Raw genomic sequence first — 23,157 nt, forward strand, 5'->3', positions numbered from 1 at the left:
GATAAACTTGGAGAAATTGTTATTAAGTTTTGAACCCAATGCTATTAGAAATATTTCGCATCAGGGGAGTACTCTGAGCTCTACTCCTTATTTTGGTGTGGAGATACTACCTAAAGGAACTGTAGCATTTTTTTAATGTACCAAATACTGAAATACTGACACGTTTCTCAGTTTTTCTTAAGCAGTATGTTCCATTAAATCAAATCATGCATTTTTTTCCTTCATCAATTCACATTTGTCATGATTTGCACATGGGTTGTCATGTTCTACATCACAATTGTTTCCATTTCTATATTGCAAACCAATAGGGAATGATGAAATTCATTTACCAAATTGTTAAACTGTGGCTTACATGAGCAAGTAACTTCCCTTGCAAACCTCCACTACCAACAAACTGTTCATTTTGAAGTCCTGGCAAGTGTAAAATTAGCTGTTACAGAATTACAGGGTTTGAACAATAAAATGCTGTGCCAGGTAAATTTATATAACTCTTTGGCTTGCTAAGAAGCAACAATTAGTATTGAAGGAGGCTAAGTAAATAGCACCTTAAAAAATAAAAATTCTATAACAGTTATTGTAATAAATGTGCTGCAGATTTTAATTTCAGCTGTAGTTGACAACAGTAACAAGGTTACCCTGACCATAGGAAAACTGGTTTTATTTATCTCCAATACTTCAGCCTAATGGCTTCATAGGCAAGAATTGGTTCCATAGTGGTCTCTACAGGGAAGAGAGAGCAAAATTTTCAAGGTTACCTACCTTACATAGGACAGCAATATTAATTTCTAGTCAATAGAATAAAAAACTGTATTTTCCAGTGAATTGTTCCCCTGTGTACTTCTCTGTCAGAATCTGAAAATTTAAGCTATTGAACTGCATTGGCTTTCTCTTTGGTATCCAGGAAATTGCTCCCAGCTTCTAGTTTCAAAATGTTTCACATATCATAGGCTGAGCAGCCAGAAGTGTCAAGCTGACTTACACATAGGAAAGTTTAAGACCTAACTTTTAAAAAAAAGTAGCATTAAACCACTTGTTTTGCTCATAAAAAAATAGCACAGAGGTATCCTTTGGGTTGCTTTTCTCCATTGTAGCATGGCCACTTTAAACTGCTGAGACATTTTATATTTGGTGTCAGCCACTCCCAGGGCTTTGCAGTTACGTGTGTGGAGGATGAACAGCAGGCACTAATACGAGTATCATGACTCTTTTCAGGCAGTAGGTGAAACCTTGAAGAAAAAGTGGCTCTGTCTTCAAAAAAGTGACCTGACCTTTGCTTTGGTGGGTTTTTACTCTGCAAGAAATAAAAAGCACTGCATGCTTTCCAATGCATCCTTCCTAGCTGATAAACTATTTTGTTCTAGCACTCAGCACAAAAGGACTACATTTTATAAAGACCAATAGCATGCTATTAGTGCTAGCTAATGATAGCTCATGTGTCATACTGGAAACAAGCTTCATAGACCTGGAATATGTCATATGAATCATGAACAAACACATAATTGGCCCAGAACCTTTGATATGCTTACCAATTAAAAGTAATTCTCATTGAATTTAATATATTTAATTTTACAATGACTTTGCAGTTCTTTGGATATCAAAGGCATCACAAATCCAGCATGCTTATCATTTATGACACTTCTGCTCTGAGAATTTCTTGCAGCATGCAAAGAACTCTCTGTAGGGTATCTGTGATGTGTTGCACAAGCAAGCTAATCTAATATTGACCTGATCAGTAATAAAATCAGTTTAGAACCTGTAATAGTACATAATGGTTTTACCTGCAATTGATGAAATGCTCCTGAAACAGTCTGCAGTTCAGGATAAGCAAGAGTGGGGCTTTTCTTGACACTGCTAGCGAAGATAATTCTTGTATATGATGTCTTAACAAAGAACCCCTTCTGTTAATAGACTTTTAAGGATTTAAATATATTTAAGTCCAGTTGTAAAATACTTCTTTTATGGAGCCAGATCCTGCAGTCTTTGCACAGCTAAAACTTCCATGGAAATCAATGGGAGCTTTTAAAGTATAATAATAAGGACCTGCCCAGGGTCACTGGCATAACACAGCTCTGCTGTGATGCTTTATGTGTAAGCTCCAACCTTCTCTGTCACTTGTAAGAGGCAGAGATCAAAATAAGACCAAAGATCAAGCTACAGAAACCCACATGAATTCAAGATGATAAAAACCCTCATTAAATAAAAAGAATGGCATCAAACAGCATGGCACATAATGTTGGTACACTTTTTGTTTGGCTAATGTATATTAAATAATATCAAAATATCTTAACTTTGTCCAGAATATTTAGAATGTATTAAGAGAATTTTAAGAAAAGTGAAGTTTAAAAAAAAAAAAAAAAAAATCCTTCCTGTAAGTTCTACAACAATGATAATTTTGGGGAGAGCTGTAGCAATGTCTACGATGGCAGAATTTGGCTCCGTATGTTCTGTTAGCAAAAACCCAGACTGTTTATATGATGTAAATTGCCTTTTAAAATGTTACTAGAGCTATAAACTCTGTGGGTCCAGATTATACATTCAAGTTTCAGGGAGAGTTTGCCTCAGTGAACAACAAGGAGCTGTGCTTTATTTGAAAACTCCGCTTGGTGCTATTTTTAAGAACAAAATCCAAAAACCCACAAAGAGATATTTTGGGTATAAACATTTGGACAACTAAAATTAAATCACCGGGGTGATCCTCCAGCCCCTGCTGCTCTGGGGATCCCATCCTGCAGAAGGCTGGCACAGGGGAACTTCCAGCAGGCCTCGGCCCAGCAGGAAACTGCCGGATTCCTGTTGACTTCATTGGGGCAACTCTAACGAGCCACCAGACCACGGCTAGACCCCAACTGCCTCCTTAACCATTGGGTTGACGGACCATTTGTTATATTATTATTATTTTTACTATTTTTAAACAGTGCGTGTTCTGCTTCCAACCCAGCTTCGCTTCCAGGCGCGGGCGCGGCCGGCGTCCCGCCGGGCCGGCTCGGGAGCGCGCGCGCGGGAGGCGGTCGGAGCCCGCTGCTGACTTGGCGCCATTGTTGGTTTCGCTGTTGTAGGGCAAAGGCGCTAGGGCGGCCGATAAGGCTGTGGCCATGGTGATGAAGGAGATTCCGAGGGAGGAGTCTGCAGAAGAAAAGCCCCTCCTCACTGTGGCATCCCAGGTGGGCAGAGCGCGGGGCTCTGAGGGGGCCGCGGGCGCTGCGCGAGTCCCCAGCCCCGCCAGTGGCATCCCGCTGCTTCACTGAGGGGGGAAAATAGCCTGGGGTAAATATTGGGGGTTTAGATGTTTTGACGTGAAAATTTAAGCAAAAATGCATTTTTCCCCCCAGTTCAGTTACGTGAAAGTTGTTTAAAGCTAGCGTAAAATCTTGGTTCTAATCATGCCATCAATTGTCATGCCATAAATACTCATTTGCAATTCATATATAAAATATTCCCATTCCGTGCATATGTAAAATAAGAAACTACCAGTTCACAGTAACGTCATTTCCAATGTCTCAGCTCCCATTCCTAAACTCTCACTGGGGTTCTGCTCCTGGTCTGGATCAGAATATGTGACTTTGCACATCTCATTGCTTTCATTTCTACACCTTCACTCAAAGAAAGGACATATGTCCCCACACTAAACCTTACACATACTTTGGAGTAGCCACCAAGAATTTGGTGGTTCCATTAGTTTCTTATAGACAGTGACTGAACCCTACTGTAAATCACAGCACTCTCGTACGAGAGCGGATTTGATTCCCTCATTTTGCTCACATACATGAATTTGTTCCCCAGGCAAGTGCATTTAGTATACTGCTGATATTTACTGCACACAAATACTTCCAGCTCATCAGGAATGGAAATTGCTGGGAGCTGTTTTTATGTGAGAGCCTTAAATGAAATCCACAATCCTGTTTTATTCCACTCATGATTTAGGATAACAGCTACTGTACTTTAGAAAGTTCTAAGAGCCACACACACCAGCACACACTTCTCAGGCAGAGCATCACAGATGTGCTGCACTAATACACATTCTAGAAATACCATCTACTAATTTGGAAACCAGGTCTGGCACCTCCTCCTCAGCCCCTGTTGAACACCAGGTTTTGTTCATGGTGAATTCCAACGTCTATGAAGAAATTGCACAAAGGAAAAAGACGGTCTGTTTAAAGCATCATTTCTAATTTTCCACTAAGCGATTAACAAACAATTAGAAACCCACATAAAATGCAGCCCCCTCTAAACCTTCACTGCACCCCAAAAAAGCTTGACATGCAAAACTTCCCTTGGCTTCAACAGGGCCAGGAGTTCAGCCTGGGTTCATTAAATGTTTAACACACCATTTGTAGTGGCTGTCTGTCAGTCTCCTCAGCAATAGTCTATGATAAATTTATGAGTAAAATGCTTGTATCTGTTAGTCAGTGTAATTTCTTCCACTAAACACAAATACCTACTTCCCTGCTATGCACCAAAGGGGTGCAGAAGCCAAAAGGAAGCAGAATCAAGTGAAAAAGTGAGTATTTTCCATAACCATCTCTGCATCATGTATGTGTGATGTGCAGCTGTACGACCACATTGTGTATGTCATTTGTCCCCTAATTGTCTGGCTGAAGTGTTGGTTTGAGGTGCTGTCACTGTGGTGTGTCCATGTGAACTCCTCATCCCACCATCCACGCAGGAAAACGCTCTGCTGTGTCAACCATCCCCATCCTGTCTGTCTCTGCTCTTTACATGATGAAACAGATGGATGTGGTTGCTGCTCACGGGGTGGAACAAGTTCCAAATTGACTGTAAATTTCCCAAGCCAGATGGGTCAGGAGGATAACGCCTGGTCTTTCCAAAATTCTCACCACCACCAAACCCAGTGTGAGCAGGTCCACATCTTAGGGAGAAATTTAATGCATTTAGTATCTATGCTGCTCCAACCTAAGCAAAAAAACCTGCAACTGAATTGCAAGGATCAAGCCCAGACAGAGGAGCACTGGCTTTTCTGAGAGGAAAAAAAAGTGAAATCCCCCTTTTCCAAAATCCTTGATGAATGGAGGATTAATTATGTCTGACTGTGGAGACAGACTCCACAGAAAGCATAATTCGAATCTGATACACAAAGAAGAGTCTCTAAATCTGCTTTTTGATAGTGATAATGTACATAGGCCCCTAAATTTGTAATTTAAAATATGTCTCTTTGCTCTCTTCCTCTGGAAAATGGTAAAAACCTATCCAGCACAGAACAAGACAGATAAACAGTCCCATTTTATTGTGATGCTGCTAGCAAAGCCCAGCTTTTAAAATATGACATCTATTTTTTGAATAAACACTATGAATTAAATTTAAATTGTTTCCAATTCACGGATTATTTTATACCATCAGATATGGTTTTATATCATCAAAACTGGAGGCAAATCTTCAAATAACAAGAACCAAAAAAAGTAGCACAGACTCCTGTGGGGCTGTGGCAGTATTTGGCAACTGGGAATCTCAGTCACCATTCCAGTAGTAATGAGTGTACTACAGTGAGCAGAGGGGTATTCCTGGTAATTGAATGGACCTTTCAGTATCTATTTTTTGTAATGCTGTCTTTCTGTCTCAATTACTTTCCATAAAAGTCACTTTCTTCACACTTACTGGTGTGAAAAAGGATTCAGTAGTTGCCAAATTTAATACTTTAAGCATCAAGAGGGTGATCTTTCAGTTCTAATGAGATTTTGTGGACTATAACTCTATCCATGTTGCTGTCTCCCTTTATCTTTTAAAAGATAATTCATAAGAGACTGGGACAAATGAAAAAGAGGTATTTTTTTACATATTAATAGAACCTAGAAAACATGTTAGAAAGTTGGCTGAAGGTTCAAAGATTATCTGGATATTAAGCTATGAGCCAATTACTTCTACCTGAAGTTGAGAAATAAATGAGAAAAATCACGCATAAATTTGGTTTTAATTGCAAAATAAAATTCTTGTTTAACCTCTTCACAGCTTCTTTGCATTGTCAGGAGAAAAAAAAAATCTTGGTTCAGAATTACTTTCTAATGAGAAATTTAAACCTAAATATGCCCTGAAGTCAAAGTTTAATTGTGCAGTCAGCTATGAAATTCCCAATTTACTACAGGTCAATGAACTTCAAAGGATCTGATTCAACCACATACTTCGACCCAGACTTATACTTTAAAATATGATTAACTGCTTTATTGAGCAGTAAAAAAGTTCATGCTTAAACACTTTTCCAGCAAAAACAAAAGAAATCTCACAGTGCCACAGGAGTTATTTGTCACAGATCCATCAGCTCTAATTTAGATTCCTTATTAGAATACACAGGTTGGAAAGCTGCTCATGGTAGGATCCCTATAAAGACAACAGAAAGAAAGAAGACCTGCAGGAGGGGATGACAATATACTGTGGCCAATATACTCTGGAATTACATACAACAGAAATGGGAATTCATGAAAACTTCACCAGTAAGAAAAAGAAATGCAAAATATATCTTGAAAGCTATTCCCCACTTCTGTTTGTAGCTGAAAAATATAGGAGCTGCCTCTTGAAATTTATGGGACCCACACAGACACTGCTCAGAGCAGAGTTTTGATCCTGAGCAGTTATAATTTATAAAGTTAACCCACAGAACACTTTAGGGTTTAGAATTTGAATTGGAAATAAGAAATTTTAAAAGCTGGAATTATATTATAAGAACCATGCTGAAATTCATCCTCCCCTGTGAAAAATGCAGGCTACGGCACATGTCAGAAAAAGAGATATGTTTCATTACTACACCCCAATTAACTCCACCAGATGCTTAAGGCTATTTTATGGTCTATAAGGTACTAGTTAGCATTCCGAGTAGAAACTATTATTTTTTTTAAGTGAACTTCATTTGCATGCCAATACTTAGTTGATCTAAGCACATTTATATTTGCTTAAGGGCTTGTGAATAAAATACTCAAACATTTCCACTGTCTAAATTCCATTGTTTTGGTGTTTCGATTTTCATTTGCTTCTATGTATGTTTTTATGTGCCTATGTATGTATTTTTTTACTTATTTTGGTGGTGGTGGTATGTTTTTGCTTAGGTTTAGCTTTCTTTTCTTGCTTGCTTTGTTAGACTTTTTTTTACATTTGTTTTCCTCTGGTGCTTTTCTGTGGGTTTGGGTGGGTTGTTTGGGGATTTTTTAATCTAACAGGAGATTTTTGAATGCTTTCATTCAATTTTGTAGAGGAAACAGATTAAAGACAGCTAATATTCAGCTCCCAATGTTGTTAGTAGATTTTCTGATGTGTGTATCAAGGGCTCACTACATGAATTTGATTGCATAATCACAGTTTTCCATATAAACTTAACAGTCCCATTTGAATCAATCATGTTCATTCTAAGCTTCTTAGCATTAGGCTTGCACTGACTTCCAGCCCACTCCATAAATGTTTTCTCAATAAGATTATAACAGAATGGTGGGATGTTCCAGTGGATGTAATTAGCTTCTCTTCTACACCAACCTGAACCAGAATTCACTCCATTTTAACTAAGTGATATACATTCAGGTAAAAAACACAAAAATCATGCCAGTTTTGATTATTGTCATTATCAAATTGTGGAGTGCAAGAATTCATTGTACATTCCAATCTGCCTTCTGAGAACAGTGGCAATTTCTTCACTGGTCTTAGGATAACTAGGCTTGAGATACTGGTTTTTGGATTCTTTTTAAAGAATTCATAATAAATTTATTAGCAGTATTTTCTGTACATCTCAAATCTGATTTATTATAAAAGCTTTGAGTAGTTTATCAGGGGACACATCCTAAGTCCTACTGATATCTTTGTTTCATCTATTATTAGGACAGGGTAAATACTCGAAGAGCAAAAGAAAGAAATACTAAAATGAATAAATGCATGCTTAGCAGTACAAATAATAATTGGTTCTTTACCTCCAAGTCAAATATTGCTCAGCATTTATTGCTTTTAGGGCCATATGCATAATTTCAGCAGAAATATTCTCATGAGTACAATAAAATTGCCTTGACAATATGTTTAAAAGCCATAAATTGGCCGCTTTTCTAAAGTTATATAGATCTCTCTGTCACATAAATTAAATACATTTTTCACAAAATTACAATTTTAATTTAACATTACTGTGGGAATTGATGGTGTAATTTTTTTTAATAAAGTAAAAAAAATTAACCACATTGTTTCATACATTGTGAAATTCCTTACTATTCCTTAAGGACAGAAAGATTGGACACAACTTTTTTTGTGAATAATATAACATATAAGTTTATCTCTGTCTTTTATATTAATTAATAGGAGTTATTTTTCAGAAACTTCTTGGCTCTTCATTCATGAATACTCCAAGTGTGAATATACTGTCCTGTTAACGAGTTGCAAACCATGTGCTACAGTTCTAGATTCACTGAACTTGCTGTTTTTCCAGTGAAACTGTTCTACTGAATTGCAATTCACAACAGCTTATGAGTTCCAAGCTTTCCAAGCTGCTGAAAACATCCCAAAGCAACCAGACATGCCATGACAGGGAAAGGCCATACAACAAGAACGTATGATTTGGTTCCTGTGACCAGACACAGTAACACATCCAAATTCATGGCAAAACTCACAGATATGCTGCAGAACTTTGTTTGAGAAGAAAAATCCACAGAGAAGACATTAAAAAAATCCATGTGGTTTTCAAGTAATTACAGCCCATATGCAAAAATATAGCAGGGATCTCAAATTATCTATGGTGATGACAAAATATTATCTTTGATCACTGCTGTAAATCTTCAGCCTAGATAATGATATAGGGCAGGGGAGAGGCTCAAACAGAGATCACCAGGTAACTCCACAAAGAAAACTCATGGCCAAATGATAAATAATATCTTCTAACACCCAGGAGGGAGAGGCACTTCATTTTTGAAAGCAGCTTCCTTTAACTTAAAGAAGTGTATGGGGCTGGCATGAATGCAAGAGGCAGATTTACAATAAATCACATTTCTGTATGGGTACAGACCAAACTGTAAGTCACAGTTAAAATCTGACAGGAGTACCTTTCCTCCTCTTCCCCCAGGGCTCTGATCCAGCGGACACTTAAGCACGTGCTTAACCTCGAGTCTTGCAGAGCATGTTTAAGTGCTTGGCTCAAGCCAGGCCAAAATGCAGGAGTCAGACACAGCTCTCATGTTAAACCTCCATTTGCCAGACCTGGTTGAACAAGGGGAAGGAGATATTGAGCTGTGAGATGTTTAATTTTACCTTGCAATAATACACCATAATTCATACAGGGCAGCACACAGAAACACAGGCGGGCTGTTGCTGTGACACAGAGATCACAACCAGAGCTGTCACCCAGAAATGCAACTGCTCTTTATGGAAATGCAACTTAAGCAAAGGTTTTGAACAGCACAGCTGGCACATGAATTCAAATATCCAATGCAGTGTCTCCAGCGATCCTCCCACAGCTTCTCTGACTTCACACAAACCCTGACAGCTGATTGTGTGAAGCCCTGGGGGTGACTTGATTTGTGTGATTTCAGGTAAGAAATTGGCACCTCTGATTCACAGGCCACACCACACACTTCCTACTGCCTATCAACAGAGCATTGGTTATCACCTGGTGAGCAGGGCTGGTCTTCAGAGAGGCAGCAACACCAGGGTGCTCTTTGCAAGAGGGTACAATGAACTCATCTCAGTTTTAGAGCTTCCCACAATTCACATGAGGTGGAAGTCAGTTATACCATGTGCCATGTGAGTTGATTCTCTTTTCTGATGAAAACCAGATATTTGGCTCTCATTTCAGCTTCACTGGGACATGTATTCATAGTAAAGTGCATATATTCATATTAGAGTGACAGAGAAAAATTAATGTATCACTCTGGCACAAAGATGGGGCAAAAAGCCAAGTAATCACACTTACTACACAAGAGTAAATAAGGTGTGTGAAGCAGTAATTTTGATTGTAAAATCTTTATAAACATACTAGAAAAGTGAGAAAAGAAGAAAAACAAAACTCATGCAATTTAATTTTTATCATGAGACTACTGAGTTTGTCAGGAGTTCCCTCTCCAAACACCCCTCTGCAAGCAGGAAAGGTCTTCCAGTTCTTATCCTGCCAAGATAATGATCCATATACATGACTGGCAGGCCAATACTTCCAGTTATGCTCTAGAAGACAATAGCCTGCATTCTTAGTTGGGGTTCCCATTTATCAGTTTTTAGAAAGAGCCAGATAGTAGAAATCAATTTATTTGTTTCCTCTTATCCCAGTGAGTGACACCAAAGGTCATGAGGTGCCAGGTGTGTGCAGAGAACTTGTGTGTCAGGAAACCATTGCTGTATATCCTAAAAATTATTAGTGATTGGAATTAGCTGGTGTCTCTGCCTAACACTTATAAGCTGCTGGAATTGATCTGCCTCTTCTACCTGTTTTTCCAGTGTCACCCAAAGAGCAGACAAGTTTCTCAGAGCAAAGTCCAAATATGAACTTTTTCCAGTAGAAAACCTGAGTTAAATGTTTCCTGCCTTCTCCCATGCTTGTGGCCACATGTTCATCACCACTCTCTGAGGTGTCTGGAGCAGCTCATGTCACAGGTGGAGCCCAACCACCCTCTCAGCACACTGAGTGGGCAGTGCAGGAAAAGCTCTTGGTGCCCAGGAGCAGCTTTGCTGCTGAACTATACAGGGAATTACCCAGTAGTAGTTTGGGGTTTCCTAAATTAGTGCCATGAGTAATTCAATCAGGCTCAGGAAACAAAATGGATCCAATCCAAAATTCAATCCAACTCACTTCAGTAGCAAACTACATCTAAATTTTAGATGCCTTTTGAGCCAGTCCTTCTAAAATAAATCCCATATATAGCCAGGGGGAAAGCTAGGTGCCTTTGAGAGCCTCCTGAGGGACAGCCTAAATTGGGCAGGAACGATCTCCCTCTGGAGTTGCTTTTCTAGGCATTTATCTCTCCCCATTGAACATGGAGGGAATTTAGGCACTTAATTTAAGAGAACTAGTTCACTCTGTGCTCAAAACATAGGTGCTAATTAGCTGCCCATGCCTGACTGAAAACCCTCCCAATTTAGAGTCTAAATAATTTATCTTAAAGACTAGCATTATGTTATGCCCTAGTAAAACTTTTACAAAGAAACAAACCTGCATGCTTTGTGCACTGCAAACAGATCAAGATCAGGAATGCAGTAAGAGAGGATATAAAATGGGATGGAAGGACCATACCTTAATTACTGCTAAATGATCCTTGCTTTGCATATTTTGAAGCAGTGGGGCTGATGCCAGACACTTTTGACTCTCCCAGTACCTCTCCCAAAGCACCCAAAAGCCCCACTTACATGCTTTTTGGAATGAAAAATTACATACCCAGCAGTACTGGGTATGAAAACCACCTTTTTCTGCTGTGCTGTTCGCAGAAGACTCATTTGAATTTAGGAATATCTTATCCTATGGATGAGCGTCTTCAGATGTGTTGGTAGTAGGGAACATCAGCCTCCACAGATTTCACACACCCCTCAATTAAAGGAGTGCATGGGCTTCTTCTTTAATTAAAGTGAATCTTATAGAGAGAACTTAAGTTCCTGGAGACATTATGAGAATTTATGGCACCCACTGGCTAAATCAGTACTGAGACACCCCCGTTCTCCCAGGCTGAGTCTGCACCACTTGGCTTGTGTACAGATATTGAGCACAGAAATCCAGTGTGGGGTCAGACACCTGGCTCCTGCCCCCAGTGCTGCTTCTCCAGCCCCCAGGAATGTTGGGTGACTTTCCTAATTTCACTTTGCTTCCCTCATCTGCAACACAGAGATAAAACTCCTCAGCTCTGCAGTGGGGCCAGGCTTGATTCATGAATGTTTTAAGACATTCTGTGATTTTCAACCTGAAAGGTGCTTGAGAACCATAAATTATTGGTTTAATATAGATCATAGTTTTCATCTCATAAATCTTTTATGCACTACTCCAAATTCATGCCTGATATAACTCTAATAACTTGAGCAGTATTAAGCGAGGGATAAATTTGGTAAAGTATATGAGGCAGCAAAATAAAATTCCAAGTGTGAGACCAAGGGCTTAAAAAATGACATTTCTTACAGAGTACTGTCAGAAACCTACCCCACTGCCAACTTCTGTACAGAAAAAAATATAATTTCATGGCACTCTAACTTGTTAAGTCTTAATTCATCATTAAATGTCTGCTTCACATCAAAATAGTATTTTTCTAATATTTTCTATTGCTATTCACACGTAGTTTACGTTTATTGAGAATTAGGAGGTGTGGTCATGTTTTTGCAATCTGTTTTGACAAAAAAAGTTTGAGTTGAAAGCAGATTATTTTTCACAGGAACAAACCTCTCAATAAGACATTCCTACAGCTTCTAGTCCTTAGCCATGGGAGCAGAGGACACAGCACTAGGGAGGATCCTCTGGGTCACAGTCACATCATAAACAGCAGTGTAGAAGGCTTGGAAAAAGCCATTTTTAACAGGTGGGCATTTTGTCCCCGACAGTAAGGAAAAAAAATACTGTTCACACAGTTCACTATTGTGATAGCTCACTTCTTTGAATTCACAGACCAGATGTTCTCATGCCCAGTTTGGCATTCTGTTATCAGGCCAATATTTCTCTATAGCTGAAATAATTTTGCTCCTCCAGTGTCATCTGATGACTCTTCCTTTATGTGTAGATGAAGAATAACTACATTCCTACTCAATCTTCATTTTGTTAGCCTAAGCAAGTAAAACTCTTTTAGTCTTCCTTTAAAATGTAATAAATCTACTGAACATAATAAAGAAAATTCTGATGTGATAGCCATCTTTGAAAAGGAAAAAAATACTAGACCTCATACTTCAGTTAGATCTTGGTAAAATTCAGATCTTTATTAAGTCTTGTCTCCTTCCCCTCCATGGCTTTGATTCTTAATATTATTTCTGGTCTTCCCAGAGTTTATCCTCTGACCTCTGCAGCAGGTTTGGGCAATAAACTGCCTTTCCATTTGGTCTTCAGATTTTCTATTCTTCACTGTCTGCAATGAGTGATCTTGGGTACTTTGGTTCTCATAATCTTCATTTCATCCTTCCCCCATTCTTTCCTATTGAAGAAAATTTCCATGGAATATAATGGGAAACTTGATGAGAGCATTTGAATCTTGTGATCTTGTGATAATGTACCCTATTGATAATTTTATAGATACAGAAACAGAGCATTTCCTATGAAGTTTTTATATTTACACTGATTCCTACAGAACCTCGTCTTTCTTCCCTCCTGTCCCTCTCCAAATGGTCTAGGACTTTATGTGATGTAAATGCAAAAAGAAAAATATATACAAGCAATTTTTGCTGATATTGGGATAAACTTTTAAATTACTAAAAATAGTTTGGAAAAGACTGAACTCTTAACATAAGGCATCCACATGTTTTTCAGTATAGTCATGAGTAAAGACTGTCACCAAATCATAAAAAGAGAAATTAGATCTACTTAAGTCATACATATCATCATTAGGTAAATTTGTAGAACTGGGGATGATGAAAATCAAAGGTGTGCAGTTGATATAAAGGCAATTTCCAATCAAGTGTTGAGACTCACCAAATGAAGAAGGTGCCTTCTGTGCATTGAATGAGACAGCAACCTGGACAGGCAATCCAGAGTTAAACCCCTCATGGTGAATTCCCTGCTGAGGTGCATCTGCAGTCTGGTTTAGCACATGTATATTTGGAGTTTGGGACAGCATCACTGCCAGATTTCCAAATTCAGATCCCACCTTTGCACGTTGTGCTGCACTCAGCTGGGCAGGCAAACACTCATCTGTCTTCCATGGTGCTCATGGAAATTGGTGCAAAAACCTGAGGTTTCAGTGCAAAACTCTGAGGACCTGGGCAGATGCATTTGTGTACACACATCAAGTCAGTGCTAGATATCAGCTTAAAGGTTTGATCCATCGAAATAGTGGGCTTGTTATTTCAATAGCTCCAGCATTTTGCTGCAGCTTTGCAACACAGAAATCAAGTTCAGAACAGCAGTGAGTCTAATCTGGTTTGCTGTAATAACTTTAGAGATAATCCTACTGCTGGAGTAGCTCAGGGCCAGTATTTAACAAATATGAGGATGAGTAAATACCCTTTTTGGCCAGTTTTAGTCTATGTTAGCGTCCTAAATTTAAAAATTCAAACATATCTGGAAGAAAATTTTGAAAATTCAACAATGGAAAAAGAGCTAGAACAGAAGGTCAAGAAAAAGAAGGAGAGGATAAAATAAAGCTGAGAGAGGTCCAGACAAAAGCAACAATGGGAAAACATTTTTTCAGATAAAGAAATTAAGATACTAAGCTAAAGTAAGTGCAGGACACACCATCAGACATGCTTCCAGCTCAGCTTAGGTCTTGATCCTCTAAACAGAGGTAAAGAGGAGACTTTTATTTCTGAGACTTGTACAGTTTTATCTTTTTAATTCCTGATACATTAAATTCCTTGTAACACAGAGATTTCTGTCAGGTAGCAGAAAAACAAGCATTCATCCAATTAAAAACATAAAACTTTTCCTAAATAAAAAAGTGTTTTATGAGTCTTCCCACAGTCAGAACTCATGCAGGAAGTTCATACACTCGCCAGGCTCCATCCACTGTCATGCACATGTTGTTGTACGGCAGAAAAGTGTTTCCTGTCTCAGCAGGTTATTGTTTAATGGGCTAATGCTTATTTGCAAGATGAAATGTTATTGTGGAAGTTCTCTGGGGAAAAAAAAAGGCCACTTCCAAAAAAACCCAAAGCCCTGCTTGGCCTCCTGGTGATAGAGAAGGGCAACTTCACCTTGGATTTGAAGGGAGCTGCATCAGGCCCTGTAACTTTAGCCCTATAAGCAATAGTATGCAATAACTGCTAAGGAAAAATCATCTTGCTGCTTTATTTTTTGTGTGATTTGTTAAACTGGAATATCATTTTGCCCCAAAATAGTAACTAAACCTTTTTTTTATTATTATTATTTTAATCCCAGTGCTATTTGTGCATTGTCTAATTGCAATATCTTGCTCTCACAATTAAAAATAAAGCACATGATGTTGTGAGAATATGTTTATCTGTAAATTCTGCATCCCAAGAACACTCTGTGACCTGGGGTTCTTTGTTGCTAGCTGGTGAATGAGCAACAGGAGAGCAGACCCCTCCTGAGCCCCTCCATTGATGACTTTCTCTGTGAAACTAAGCCAGAAGCTGTTGCAAGGCCTGTAACATCGAATACTGCAGGTAAACAACATTCTTTACTATCCCTCAGTAGAGAAAAATAGTTTTAGTTTTAGCTTAATTATGGCACATTTTTGTCAAGTGATTTTTTGGTTTGTTACTGTGTGCACAAAATCACAAGCTGGCATTGAATTATAATTGCCTGACCTGTTAGAAGAAACACTTTGTTCATTACATTTTTGGGAAAATCTGATGTGATTCACATCACTTCTAGCAGATCTTTGGGGCTGAAATTAATGCAATTTGTTTAAGTCTCAGAGGATGCACATGTGAGTTTGAATCAATTCTCTGTATTTGGTTTTGCAAAATTTTAACCTGTGGGAAAACCCACATTTCAATCAAACATATTCATTATTCTAGAAAGAGGTTTTTATAATGAAGTCTTGGATGAGATGTTAGAGAGAAAAAGGGGGAGTTTATCCAGGCTGAGTTCATACACTTTATTAGTGAAAGGATTATATATTTCTTACCTCCTTTGTGTTGCAGCGAGGAAGTACAGAAGGTAATAAAAACTAAGAGTGAATCCCAAAAACCTTTTGAATTATACTGAATTCTGTTTGAAGTGTATTGTCCTTTTGGAAGTATTTTTAGAAATTACCCCCTCCTACTCAGTGTCTGTGCAAAGGTAATCGATGCTGTTGAGCAGATCAGTTGAGAGACAATAATATCAGCACAGCTCTGCTGTGGTCTCTTGCTGCCTCATAAAAGGACTTGGCTTGTTAGAAGCCATTTAATTAAAATTTATATGTATGTAAATTATTAAATGAATAATTGACAGCTGAGTGATTATCTTGACATCTAATTAATGTGTCTAAAGCAGCATGCAAGTTCCAGTAACAAAAGCTGAAATACTGAATTAGATGAATATTGTAAGTAAGATTTTCTCCCTTTAAAAAAGATAGCTGAAGATATTACAGGGATGAATAGAACTATTTCAGGTTGTTTAAGAATGGTGTTTGTTTTAAAATGCACCTGTACATTTTACACCTGCCTTGAATATCTATCAGATTGATGTGGGGGTTAATTAGATGTATTTAATAATAAAATAAAAATATATTTATGGAGATTGATGAAATTCAGATTTCCAAGAACACAGATAAAGCACTGCAAGAGATAACACAAATACATTTGCCAAAAACACCTGCCCTGTAACACAGTGACAAAGAAGGAGTTTTTCTACCTTTTACATGCTAAAGAATTGTGAATGTTACTCTTTAGGCAAATTTTAAAAGAAGAGCTGAAATTGAACATTCCTTTCATACTGATACAATCCTTAATAGCAATGTCATTAGACTTTGTATTTGTGGCCAAAGGGACAAACAACAACAGCAGAAACTATTAACAAACATCATTCCTTTATCACTCAGGTCCCCCCAGGAGCTGTCTGCTCCAGCACTGCCCTAAGCAGCTGCTACCAGGACTTAACAAATCATAAGATTAAACCAAATCTTATTAAAAGCTCAATTGAGCAGGGAACCCTGACAAAAGAGGGCTTCACCTGTGAAGGCCCCAGACATAAGACCTCAAATCTTTAAGATTTTCAGAGGGAAAGGCTTTTTTTGCAAATCCACTAAACTGCATTCAGTTAAGCACTTGAAATCCCCAGGCATATTTTAATATACTGGTCATCATCTCTAGCCAGGAAATACACATTTATTCTAGCCAAATGCAAGCACATCAGTAATTTTTTCCCCAAATAAAAAAAAAAAAAAATCTTAAAAAGTGAGCTATTTCAATTAAAACCACATTGAATTTTAACATTTTGTCTCTAAGTATTATCAACAGGTCTGGATCTCTTGGATCTCAGTGAACCTGTCTTACAAACCCAAAATAAAGCAAAGAAATCAGAGAATCCTTCAAGAAGTGAAGGCTTAAAAGCTTCAGCCCACAGAAAGAAGACAGAGAATCCTGACCTGATCAGTGTGGATTCTGAGCAGAAAGTCCAGGCTGTCAGAGTTGCAGACAAGTCTTCTCTAGATTTAGGTAAGAGTGTAGCTATTTTATCAGTGCTCCATAGCCCTGCTTAGCACAAGTTTCTCCTGGCTCCTATCACAAAATAATGAACAACACCAGAATTTTTGCTGCACCACATTTCAGCAGTGTAATCTTTGCTCCCCATTATAAACTACTTGAAGCACTTTAAACCTTAAACACTCTGAACACATTTTACATTCTGCCTTTGCCATTATACCTATTAAGTTGTCACAAAGTCTGCTAATAAAGTTTTGAAATTTCTTTGGAAAAAGGAATTTAGGGTGTGTAAAATGGTAGAAAAATCTGTAGGGGTGTGATGAGAAATTGGTAAAGGACACAAATGAGAGGCAGCCCATACTGATGTTCTTTTCAGAACTGCAGGTGTCATAAATGCACATTTATATTTGTAAATACTGCTTTATCTGTGCATAAGAGAGAAAAAAATCCATTCTTGACAAGAGAGATATATTTATACAGACAGAAAAAAAAAAATCCCCAAAACAGCTCAATATCCTGCCAAGTCTGATCTATTGACAAGCTTTGGAAAAGGTGAATTTGATTTAGTTCCATCCAAACTAAATTACTTGCAGTGCAACTGAGAAATTTGCAAGGTAAATGTAATTTATACCAAAGCAGCAAATTTTCCATTCATCAGGACAGAAATTCTTTTAGAGACCTTTATCTTCAAACAGGAACGGAACATCTGATCTTTGCAAAGTGAGTGAGACATGTGACTGAATAATATCAGTTGCCTACATAGTCATTTTTACACTTTAGTCTCTAAAAGAAGCTTCATTTTTGCAATTTGTCTAAATTACATACAAATCACTGATTTTAAGTCAAGAGTTACACTGACATTCTGACAATGAATGCTAACAGATTTAGCAAAATGTTGTGAATTTCCAAATATTTTCACACCATATCAACTAGAAAGCTGCACAATATTTCTGTATGTTGGACCTTTACTAAAATATAGGCTTTGATGGCATTATTTTCTTTATAACACACATTCTGCAGAAGAGATAAAATTTTCAGCAGTAGTTTCTTTAAAAGGTTCATATTTTTCTATTCTTTATTTTTCAGTTGATATTCAGACACAGATAGAGAAATGGGATGATGTCAGTTTTCATGGAGACAGGAGTAGCAAGGTCCACCCTTCTGCAGAGCGAACATCATCATCATCCAGAGCTCCATCAAAAGAGATTTTATGGTACAGCTTTTTGCTTTCCCTAAAAAACTATTTTCAGCTCAGCTTTCTTAATTCACAGAAACTCTTGCTTAATAACAATTCATATTATTAAACCTGTTATGATGGCATTAAATGTGTTCAAGTACATATTTTGGACAATGTATCGTTAGCAAATGCATTATAAAATGCCATTTTGTCAGCAATTTTTAATGTTGTGGAAAGTAGCAGGTGTTAATAATTAACAATAAATGTAGTGAGAATTCTGCAGAGACATGCAGTGAAATCCTTTATTGTGGTGATTGATTTCTAGACACCAACTGAGGCACAGTCTCATGTCTTTGTCTAGCCTCAGTTTCCCTGCCCATGAAAGAGAAGAGTGAGAACACAAAGGGTCCAGGCACTTTTGATAACTGCAAGTTAAACAATTCAGCTGAAAGAAATAATATAATTAATCATTGTGTGCTTGTGAACCTGAAAGACCTAGGGCAGTGTGTCCTAGTGCTGAGTGTGTAAATGCATTATTTCTAGGTCCACAGAAAACAGATCACAGTCTGAGCTGACTAATGTCAAGAGTGCCTTGGACTCTGATTCAGCATCAGAATTAGAACTTGCACCTGCAATACAGGTAAGAGGATTTGGTAGATTTATTAACAATGGAAAGGCAAGGAGGAACTTCCCACTGGCAAACCACTGACACTCTGGGAGAACTATTCAAGGGATATTTTCAGGATCATCAGGGAAAATATCTTCACATACCTCTGAAATGAATAGGTTATGAAATTAGCTATCAGCATCTGAAACATTCAGAATTTAATACTGCAGTGAACTGTGACCTTCCTGTACAGAGGGAAAAACTTCAAACTACAGTTTACAGCACCATCTTTTTTCCCCTCCCTCCAGTTCTGAAATTCAGGCTTCTGGTGGTTCCCTGCCCATGTTAAACATCTGTCCTTTAGGTCTCTTGGTCAGGCAGGAATCCCCAGAACTGGGAAATTGCTAAGGAAAACGTGAAGCCATCATTACACCAATGTTCATTAGCAGTTTATCTCCACAGGTGGGGGAGCAGTGTGGTCACAGGACTTTTTCCTGCTGGAAAAGGAACTCTAATACGGAGGGCTCTGGGCTAAAGGTTTGTAGATTTGCCCAATTCCACTGTTGTATTGTGTCTTGGACAGGTCTTGTTGGAAATGATTACTGAGGGTTGCATGCATGTATGCACATACAGGTACAAATGTTTATGTATGCATTCCAGTAGATCAGGTTGGTCTATCAGAATGCAGATGTAAATATTTGTCCCTGTAGTGATAGATCAAACACCTTCTTGGCTACTTCTTACTTTTTAACTGAAACACTTCAACCATTGCCAATGGAAGGAGGAAGAGAGAGTTTTCTGGTGGATTAGCTTTTAGTTGAAAATTTTCTCACCTTCCACAGCTATTTTTAGGCCTGGACTTCAAAAACTTTCTGTCAGATAGAAAATCTGGAAATTAATGAAAAAATAATAGTCTCATTTGAAAATAGAAAAATGAGACACTACTTGCCAAATGTGTATCCTGAGAATATACGCCTTTTTTTTTTTTTTTTTTTGAGAAAGTAGAAACAGAACCCAGTTATCAGATCAATTTTTGGGTTTTTCTTAGGAAAAAACATGTCCTTTACTTCCCTGCCATCTCTACATTACAAACAGGGTGATTTTTTCCCCTCTGGAAGCCTCACACCAGTTGTAATGCATGATATCTCCCCTTTCTCTACAATAGATTAGTACATCTTAGTAATGGAAAAGATCTATTACACAATGCATCCATTTGAAATGGATGGTGTGTTCTCACATGCTTTGTCCAGCTCATATTGAAGCACCTCTGACCCTTTTTAGGAAGCTGCTCCTCAGCCAATAGATCTAAATTCTAGGACATTTGTGCCAAGGACATCAACCAAGATGTGTGTAAGTCAAGTAGACAGTCACAGGATTTAAATGCTGTGGCTTTCTGTAAAAGCAAATACAAATGCAGTGTATCTCTACTTTATATGATCCATTTCCCTTTTATCTTCTACTAGAATAATTGCAGAAGCAAAAATCCACACTTTTCACTCAGTTTACTAAGTTCAGTTAGTCGAGGCTCCATAATGTTTTGTAAAATGACTGATATTTCAAAATAAAAAAACATGAAGTTGAATAAGCCAACTTGAAAAAAAAAGCAGAGACTAAATCTCTTATCTGTTGTCTCGGTACATTTTATGTTTTGTTTTGGTTTGTCGTAACCTGCTCGTCTTGAACTTGTGGTCCATTTGAGCAATAAAATGTTAAACTGGTAATTATTAATGCAGAGAAATGACCTGAAGTGACAATGTGTTCCTGTTCTAGGTAGGTTACTCGGAAATGTGTTTTTGTTCACTGCCTGCTTCATCCTGCTCGTACTTGGACTGTCAAAGCTGTCAGCTCCCAACACACAGGCTCATCTGTCTTGAGCGAGTTCTTAATCTGCTTGCAAAAGAAATCACGTTAGGGCTTTTATCAGAGCATATGTTTGCCATACTTTGTCCTCTATAGGTCTTGTCTATCTCACTTAAGGGTAACCTTTGCAAATGCAACACATTCTGCCATACCCTAAAGATTTCATCTTATCAAACTTGCTGCAGTTTTCCATCAGCAGTTTCCCAGTCACCTCATCACTCATCTTTGACACGTTACATTTAGCTCCTCAAAGTGAAATGCTAAGTAGGTCATATTTTCATTAAAATTATACAATCTTCTTAACAAAATCCTTTGTTTACCAACACTTGTGCCAATACAAAATCCAAAAGACAAGCTTTGAGCTACGAAGGGAGAAATGTGTTTGAAGGCTGTAATGGTCAGGTCACTGGTGGCTGTCACTGGATGTGGCTGTCTTGCTTCTCATCATTTACTCACATTATATTTTACATATTATAAACCCTTAAACCACATTTTCTCAAAGTATCCTTGTTCTTTGTTTTATCTGCCATTCTGAAAAGTTCCTTGTTATGCTTTTATTGGTATTGAGATATCCTACAGTGTTTGGGGAGGAGGGGAGGATTCTGAAGGTTTATTTTTAATCTTAAAATTATAAACTGCAGGGAGAGATAATATGTTTAATTGTTTATGCATGAAGTCTGCTCATGTTTTAACTCTTTAAATATTTTCCTGGGCATTTTAAAGATTTAATTTCTCACACAGAGTGTACAAAAGCCCTGTCATGCTAAAAATCTGTACCTAATTCTAACATGTCAATGCTCTTAGACAAAGGTATAGTGAAAATCTTGTAAAACTCATAAATCTCCAGTTTGAGACAACAATATTTAGAACTCAAAATTAATTCCTCACTTCTCCCAAATAGCTACAGAAAGACTAATGGCCCTAACTTTGCTTGGATGTGCCGCTTACTCTAAAAAAATGAGGAGCTGCGGGGGACAGATTTAGCTCATTATTTGAAGACTTGATCAAAAGTTAAGATTGCAGTTTCAGCCTCTCACCAACAGTTAAGGTCCAACAGCACATGAGGAGAATACAAGTGCAGGAAGGGGTTGGAATGGAAAGGTTTGTCCCTGAGCACAGAAGCCATGATCAGCCACAGCACCTCCATTGCAGAGAGGTGAGAATATCAAACCACAGCACCCAGTGTCCAGCCTTGGGCACAGGCTGACCCCGGTGGGGCTCCCCTGGGGAGGGCAGGGTGCCACCCCAACACCTGCTGCAGCTCTGCAGGTCTTGTGCTGCCACTCCACTCCCATCCCCTCGCCCTGGACTGGCAAAAGGCAGCGAGTTTGGGGCTCTCATGGGCTCTTCACTTCTGGGTGTCACAACCCACAGGAGCACTCTGCATTGTCTGCACACAAATGCAGCTTATGTGGCTTTTGTTAATGACCTTTTTTCCCCTCCTGCTGTTCACATAGTGGAGGAGAAAGTCTGTTTCTGTGGGGATGATGTGGGGACAATGTATGCTCTGACATGTGGAGGGGATCTCAGTGCTTCTTGTCCTCTTCCCCCTCTCCCCTGTGCTGCCCCTGGAAGCTCACTGTGCCCTCCTGCAGTACAGCTCAGTCTGAACATCCTCATTTCCAGGAGTGTCCTTCACCTAAGGAATGGCAGTCACTGGAAACAAAAGGGTAAAAAGCAGAAGTAATCAAATGGTTTGCTGGAGCCAATCATAAATAATGAAAAGGCCAGGAGCACAATTAGAGCCTATCAACAGAGTTCTGTGTCAAGAAAAACAAATTTAATTCTTTGATCAGATTACAGGTTGAGTTGATAAATGTTGATTTGTGATATTCTACAAGGGTTTTGAATTAACATGTCATACTCTGATTGTAAAATTGGCACCACACAATGTGAATAAAGCCAGTTGTTAAAACTGGCCAACCTGCCTCAGGAGCAGTAGTTATTTACTAGGAATTATAATCACATAGGGATTTGTTCTGGGATTCCAAAGAGGAACAATGTTCTTCAGTTTTATTGATCTGAAAATAAACATGCGAGCCAATTCCTCAGAAAATTTCCATATGATGCAACAGTGGAATCAAAACAATTAAAATAAGGGATATGTAAAAAGGAGCTGGTGATCAGGGCATCTGTACAAATATATTATGTATAAATATATGTGTTGCAAAACTGTCCCTTGGAAAATCACACATTTCAGAGCAAGAATGCAGGCTCCACTTACAACACTATGCTGGAAGGCAGTTTGAAACAACACGAGTGTTCCCTGTGCAGAACTGGGGGAAGAGCAGTGTGTAGAAGCAAACATAATTAGTGGGAGACAGGAGATCACCTGATTTCTGCA

The 23,157-nt window shown here is 38.3% G+C and overlaps 1 protein-coding gene across 1 annotated transcript in view; it reads left to right on the forward strand.

The window, feature by feature from the left end:
- The window catches only part of PEX5L (peroxisomal biogenesis factor 5 like), a 100,088-nt gene that overhangs the window by 62,704 nt on the left and 14,227 nt on the right, over positions 1 to 23,157 (forward strand). Inside the window, exons 2-7 of the mRNA XM_058844005.1 lie at positions 1,213 to 1,278; positions 3,057 to 3,161; positions 15,090 to 15,201; positions 16,972 to 17,181; positions 18,256 to 18,382; positions 18,890 to 18,986. Of these exons, the coding sequence (XP_058699988.1) occupies positions 1,213 to 1,278; positions 3,057 to 3,161; positions 15,090 to 15,201; positions 16,972 to 17,181; positions 18,256 to 18,382; positions 18,890 to 18,986 (717 nt within the window). The remainder of the gene's footprint in view (positions 1 to 1,212; positions 1,279 to 3,056; positions 3,162 to 15,089; positions 15,202 to 16,971; positions 17,182 to 18,255; positions 18,383 to 18,889; positions 18,987 to 23,157) is intronic.

The sequence above is a fragment of the Poecile atricapillus genome, chromosome 8 (genome assembly GCF_030490865.1).
Source record: "Poecile atricapillus isolate bPoeAtr1 chromosome 8, bPoeAtr1.hap1, whole genome shotgun sequence".
NCBI classification, from domain to species: domain Eukaryota; kingdom Metazoa; phylum Chordata; class Aves; order Passeriformes; family Paridae; genus Poecile; species Poecile atricapillus.